The 7,159-nt window shown below is 53.4% G+C and overlaps 1 protein-coding gene across 1 annotated transcript in view; it reads left to right on the forward strand.

The window, feature by feature from the left end:
• The window catches only part of LOC106814432 (neurofibromin-like), a 69,580-nt gene that overhangs the window by 51,167 nt on the left and 11,254 nt on the right, over nt 1-7,159 (forward strand). Inside the window, 7 exon segments of the mRNA XM_014818749.1 lie at nt 2,742-2,901; nt 2,904-2,950; nt 2,952-2,976; nt 4,955-5,095; nt 5,465-5,615; nt 6,472-6,627; nt 6,909-7,112. Of these exon segments, the coding sequence (XP_014674235.1) occupies nt 2,742-2,901; nt 2,904-2,950; nt 2,952-2,976; nt 4,955-5,095; nt 5,465-5,615; nt 6,472-6,627; nt 6,909-7,112 (884 nt within the window).

Here is a 7,159-nt window from a genome sequence, read left to right on the forward strand (position 1 = left end):
ATGGCTTAAATATATTTGTTTAATTAATTTAATTAAGTTAACGGGATACGTCTCGCTTGAATAAGCCGTAAAAAGTCCTCTAGAACTATAAAATCCTGACGTATCGCTACGAGCAATCGCTCTTAGTCTCTTGCCCGTCACTAACCACCTCGCCCGTCGCCCGTGCACTACCCTCCGGTGGCGACGTTTAAGCGGCGCGACGCAATCTGGCAGGTTATGCTCGTCGACGGCCAACCAGTTCACGCTGACGATCTTCTGAACGAGAGCGGCCCCTGTCGTTCATCCACAACGACTTGCTGACAGCATTGTGGCAGGGATCATACACATACCACGCGCTGGAGCTATCGGCAGCCCACACCGCACCGTGCACACGGACAGATACTGGCCCGCAAAGGACTGCCCGCACACCTTGCTCACATGGTGGGTGAGTCGCAGGTGAAGGTCGGCTGGTGCAGGTCGGCTGGGTGAAGTTGGCGGGTGCAAGGTCATAAGTTTAGGAAGTGATCCTGAGCCATGACACAGACACAGACACATGTACGACATTTGCTTATATAGATGTGTGTGTATATATATATATAAACATACATGGATGTTATGGTGACATGCTATACCTGAGTGACGAAGCTTTGTCTCATCGGCCGTTCTTGTGGTTTAGGCGTTGTGAGCTCGCATGCTTGGATCCACAGCTGCGAGCGGCCGCCTACAAGCCTACTGTGTGCCTCACCGCGACCTTTGACTCTGAAGAGTCGAAGGCCACTCTTGGAGACGTCGGGTAAACTGCAATTCTTCGATCATGCGCCTCGTGAAATCTTTTCCGTTATGCTGGGCCTCCATTCACTGAGACAAGGTTTTGATTGCACAATTGTTCTGATGATCCGTACCGTGCAGATACCTATGCTAACTTTTTATAGCAATAATTTTATCAGCTAATACTACATTTTTTTAAATACACACGTTTCAGCAAATCAGCCACCTATTAATAAAGAGTTGATTGTTAACATTAAATAAGAGAAATGAAATAAGGATGATAAATGAACATAAACATAGACAAAAAAATAAACATGCCACACACCAACATACTCAGCAAACACACACGGACGAGATGCATTCACATGCACACGCACACGGCACACCGCACACAGCATACGTTTAACCTCTCTCGTTCTCAGGACTGTGTATTCCAACAACAACAGCGATCTCATCAAAGACGATAGTGAGAAGCTGGCGGCTAACGAGACCACACCTAACGCTTTAGTTCTCGAGAGTGCATACAGGGCTCCGTAACTCTCACATAGAGCTGAACACCTCGTGCGCTTGAGTACATGACTCCTGGCTGCCAAACCTCACAGGTATGTACAGTAAGCTGAGTTAATCTATCAGCTACTAACTGAGATAATTAAGACAACTCTTACTGAAACACGCTGTCGGCCTGAGTACATAACCCCCTGGGTGCCAAACCTCACCAGGTAGGAGACTAATAGCTGAGTTAATTAACTAACTAATAATTGACTAAGAGATGATTAACTAGACTAGACAACCCTTGCTAAAACATTGTGTAGTCTGTCCACAACCTCAACCAGGTAGCCTAATAGTAGCTAACTACATGATTACTAAGGGATGATTAACTAAGACAGCTCTCACTGAAACACCTGTGACGCGCGCGTTATTGCGACGCATTACAGATTTGTGACGCAGTCAGACAATGCAAGCATCCCCCGTAACGCCCCTGAACCGAAACGCTAACTCACGCCCGTGTTGCTTTGCCGGTCAGATCTCGTGAAGCCTCAGACGAAGCGAAGAAGCAGCGAGTGTCGCTCATCCCGACAAGCTGATCACCAATGACGATAGACGAGTGGGAGATGTATCCGTCGATGACAGGCGAAGATCTGGGGCAGTACACGACAGTCCCGACCTCATCGACATGGTGCTCGACAGCTTCATCAAGGTCAGTCCAAGGTCACCGCCGCAAGTCGGCTGATCGTCTTGCGGGTTTTGTGTCACTCACCGCACGAACCACTAAACTAAAGTGTAACCTATTGTCATTAAAGTCAGGAAAACGTCGCGCCCGGTCGTAAAACGTTAGTGTTTGCCGAGGCTCCGTCATCGGGTAAGGCAGCGTAACGAAGATCAGGGACGGGAATCGGTCACGCATGACGACACCTGCTCATCGCCTCACTCTCTTCTTTCATCGTCTTCACCCCTCTCCATCTCACCTCCTCTGCATTCCTCACTTCCTGATCTCTCTCTCCTCTCTCTCTCTCTCTCTCTCTCTCACTCTCTCCTCTCCTCCCCCCCCCCCCCCCCCCCCCCCCCCCTCCTCTCTCTCTCTCTCTCTCTCTCTCCTCTCTCTCTCTCTCTTCTCTCTCTCTCTCCATCCTCGCCTCTCTCTGATTTCCTCACTTCTCTATCCTTCTCTCTCTCTCTCTCTTCTCCTCTCCTCTCTTCTCTCTCGTCCCTCACCTCTCTCTCTCTCTCTCTCATCCTCTCCTCTCTCTGCTCTCATCCTTCACTCTCTATCTCTCCTTTCTCCATCTCCTCTCTCTCTCTTCGTCCCTCACCTCTCTCTCTCTCTCTCTCTCTCCAATCCTCCCTCTCTTTTCTGCTCTCGCATCCCTCTCCCTCTCTCCATCCCAACCTCTGCTCTCTCTCCCTCTCCTGCCATCACTCTCTTTTTTCTCTCTCATCCCTCTCCCTCTCTCGTCCCTCACCTCTCTGCTTCTCTGCATCTCTCCGCAGGCGAGCGTCAATGCGCGGCTGGGGCCGTGCAGGCGGAGATCATGGCCGACTACGCAGTGGCGGCTTGGCGTCTGCCACGTGCAGCTGTCGCACGCAGGTATCTTCCCATGTGCCGGCTCATCGACAAGACGTGCATGTCGCCGACGGCCGTGCTCGAGCAACACCTGCATGGGACGACATCGCTATCTAGCTCGCCTACCTGCACATGCTTAATCCTTCACAACTGTTACTGCCTAGATGGTAGGTACTGCTGCTGCTGCTGCTGCTGCTGGTGGTGTGTGTGTGTGTGTGCGTGCGTGCGTGCGGCCGTGCGCTCGTGTGCGTGTGTCAATCATGCAGGGGCGAACTCGGCGTGTGTTCGGGGCTTTGCTCACCTGTAATAATCGGTGCGCGTGCGTGCGTGTATGCATGAGTACGTGTACATGCGTCCGTGCGTCCGTGCGCTCGTGTGCGTGTATGAATCATGCAGGGGTGAACCTGGCGTGTGTTCGGGGCTTCTCTCACCTGTAATAATCGGTGCGCGTGCGTGCGTGTATGCATGAGTACGTGTACATGCGTCCGTGCGTCCGTGCGCTCGTGCGCATGTATGAATCATGCAGGGGTGAACCTGGCCTGTGTTCGGGGCTTCGCTCACCTGTAATAATCGGTGCGCGCGCGTGCGTGTATGCATGAGTAAGTGTACATGCGTTCGTGTGTCCGTGCGCTCGTGTGCGTGTATGAATCATGCAGCGGCGAACCTGGCGTGTGTTTAGGGCTTCTCTCACCTGTAATAATCGGTGCGCGTGCGTGCGTGTATGCATGAGTACGTGTACATGCGTGCGTGCGGCCGTGCGCTCGTGTGCATGTATGAATCATGCAGGGGTGAACCTGGCGTGTGTTCGGGGCTTCTCTCACCTGTAATAATCGGTGCACGTGCGTGCGTGCGTGCGTGCGTGCGTGCGTGCGTCCGTGCGCTCGTGTGCATGTATGAATCATGCAGGGGCAAACCTGGCATGTATTCGGGGCTTCGCTCACCTGTAATAATCGGTGCGCGTGCGTGCGTGCGTGTATGCATGAGTACGTGTACATGCGTCCGTGCGTCCGTGCGCTCGTGCGCATGTATGAATCATGCAGGGACGAACCTGGCGTGTGTTTAGGGCTTCGCTCACCTGTAATAATCGGTGCACGTGCGTGCGTGTATGCATGAGTACGTGTACATGCGTCCGTGCGTCCGTGCGCTCGTGCGCATGTATGAATCATGCAGGGGTGAACCTGGCGTGTGTTTAGGGCTTCTCTCACCTGTAATAATCGGTGCGCGTGCGTGCGTGTATGCATGAGTACGTACGTGTACATGCGTCCGTGCGTCCGTGCGCTCGTGCGCATGTATGAATCATGCAGGGGTGAACCTGGCGTGTGTTTAGGGCTTCTCTCACCTGTAATAATCGGTGCGCGTGCGTGCGTGCGTGTATGCATGAGTACTTGTACATGCGTGCGTGCGGCCGTGCGCTCGTGTGCATGTGTCAATCATGCAGGGGCGAACTCGGCCTGTGTTCGGGGCTTCGCTCACCTGTAATAATCGGTGCGCGTGCGTGCGTGTATGCATGAGTACTTGTACATGCGTGCGTGCGTCCGTGTGCTCGTGTGCATGTGTCAATCATGCATGGGCGAACTCGGCATGTGTTCGGGGCTTCGCTCACCTGTAATAATCGGTGCGCGTGCGTGCGTGCGTGTATGCATGAGTAAGTGTACATGCGTCCGTGTGTCCGTGCGCTCGTGTGCGTGTATGAATCATGCAAGAGCGAACTCGGCCTGTGTTCGGGGCTTTGCTCACCTGTAATAATCGGTGCGCGTGCGTGCGTGCGTGTATGCATGAGTACGTCGTGTACATGCGTCCGTGCGTCCGTGTGCTCGTGTGCGTGTGTGAGTCATGCAGGGGCGAACCTGGCCTGTGTTCGGGGCTTCTCTCACCTGTAATAATCGGTGCGCGCGCGTGCGTGCGTCCGTGCGCTCGTGTGCGTGTGTGAATCAAGCGGGGGCGAACTCGGCCGGTGTTTAGGGCTTCGCTCACCTGTAATAATCGGTGCGCGTGCGTGCGTGCGTCCGTGCGCTCGTGTGCGTGTGTGAATCAAGCGGGGGCGAACTCGGCCGGTGTTTAGGGCTTCGCTCACCTGTAATAATCGGTGCGCGTGNTTCGCTCACCTGTAATAATCGGTGCGCGCGCGTTGTTACCGTTACACAGTGGCGAGTCACCTGCCATACCTGTTCCACATCGTGACAATACTGATCGCGACGGGACCACTCTACCTGCGCGCGTCAACGCACGGACTAGTCATCAACATCATACACTCGCTGTGCACCTGCTCCAAGCCCACGTTCAGCGGTGAGTACAAGCTCATGTTAGATCATGACATTCAGCAGTGAGTACAAGCTCATGTTAGATCATGACATTCAGCGGTGAGTACAAGCTCATGTTAGATCATGACATTCAGCGATGAGTACAAGCTCATGTTAGATCATGACATTCAGCGGTGAGTACAAGCTCATGTTAGATCATGACATTTAGTGGTTAGTCACATACAAGCTACGGTTATATGACTCCAAGCCTACGTTTAGCTGTGAGTGAGTGATAAAATACAAGCTTACAATATAACAGTGATACATATATTACAATATACATAATATGATAAAATACAAGCTAACGTTAGATGATATTCACGTGTGTGTGTGTGTGTGTATTGTGCATCTACAGAGGAGACACAGCGAGTTCTGAGGCTCAGCCTCACAGAGTTCTCACTGCCCAAGTTCTACCTGCTGTTTGGCATCAGTAAGGTGAAGTCAGCTGCCGTCACGGCCTTCCGGTCTAACTACAGGACAGGCGAGCGATCGACGGGCACCGACAGGTAGCGTGACGATTTATCTTATTAAGACAGGTAGCGTGACGATTTATCTCATTAAGACAGGTAGCGTGACGATTTATCTCATTAAGACAGGTAGCGTGATGATTTATCTCATTAAGACAGGTAGCGTGACGATTTATCTCATTAAGACTTTCTCTCTCTCTCTCTTTCTTCTCCCCTCCCGTCCCTCTGCTCTCTCTCTCTCCTCCCTCTCCACTCTCTCCCCCTTTTCCCCCTCCGCCGTCTCCCCTCTCCCCTCACTCCTCTCGCCCCTCTCTCTATCTAATAATTCTCTCATCTCTCTCTCTGCGTCTAGCTGGTCGCAGTTCGGATTGTCTCCCCGGAGAGGAGAAGATCACGCTCGCCCCTCTGAGGCTGGAGGTAGTCACTCCCTCCCTCCCTCCTCCCTCCTCTCCCCCTCTCTCCCTCCTTCCTCCCCCTCTCTCTATCCTATAACTTCTCTCTCTCTCATCTGCGTCTAGCTGGTCACGTTTGCGATTTCCTCCGGAGCAGGAGAAGATCACGCTCGCTCAGTGCAGGTAGTCAATCCTCCTCTCTTCCTCCTCTCACTCTCTCACTCTCTCCCACTTTTCCCCCTCCCTCCCTCCCCTCTCCCCTCCCTTCCTCCCCCTCTCTCTATCTATAATTCTCTCTCTCTCTCTCTGCGTCTAGCTGGTCGCAGTTTGCGATGTCTCCCCCGGAGCAGGAGAAGATCACGCTCGCTCAGCTGGAGGTAGTCACTCCCTCCCTCCTCTCCCCCCTCCCTCCCTCCCTCCTCTCCCCCTCCCTTCCTCCCCTCTCCCTCCCTTCCTCCCCCTCCTCTCTCTATCTATAATTCTCTCTCTCTCTCTGCGTCTAGCTGGTCGCAGTTTGCAATGTCTCCTCCGGAGCAGGAGAAGATCACGCTCGCTCAGCTGGAGGTAGTCACCGACGCGTTGCTGGAGATCATGGAGGCTTGCATGAAGGACATACCCAGCTGTCTGTGGCTGCAGCAGTGGATCGACTCCGCAAAGAGGTAGGGAGGGCTTCGTGTTGGCACGGCAACCGCACGCGCAATCGTCGTCAGCGCTGTCCGTGTCCGGTGACGCGGCGTTGACAGTTAACACAGCATTGACAGTTGACACGGCATTGACAGTTAACACGACATTGACAGTTGACACGGCATTGACAGTTAACACGACATTGACAGGTGACACAGCATTAACAGTTGACATGCTGTTAACACTTAACACGTCGTTAACACGGCATTGACAGTTGATGCGGCGTTGACACCTGTCTCTCTCTGTGTACTTGCAGCTTTGCGTTCCGCTACAACCCGTCGCTGCAGCCTCGGGACCTCATCGTGTTCGGCTGCATCAGCAAGACGATCACGGATAACGAGATCAAGCAGCTGCTGCGAATCCTCGTTAAGGCGCTCGAGTCCTTCAACGACATCATGCTCATCGACTCCATCGTCATGTGTCTCACGCGCCTCCAGCCCCTGCTCAGACCTGTGAGTATGTGTGCGTGCGTGCGTGCGTGCGTGCGTGCGTGCGTGCGTGCGTGCG

The sequence above is a fragment of the Priapulus caudatus genome, unplaced genomic scaffold (genome assembly GCF_000485595.1).
Source record: "Priapulus caudatus unplaced genomic scaffold, Priapulus_caudatus-5.0.1 Scaffold925, whole genome shotgun sequence".
NCBI classification, from domain to species: Eukaryota; Metazoa; Priapulida; class Priapulimorpha; order Priapulimorphida; family Priapulidae; genus Priapulus; species Priapulus caudatus.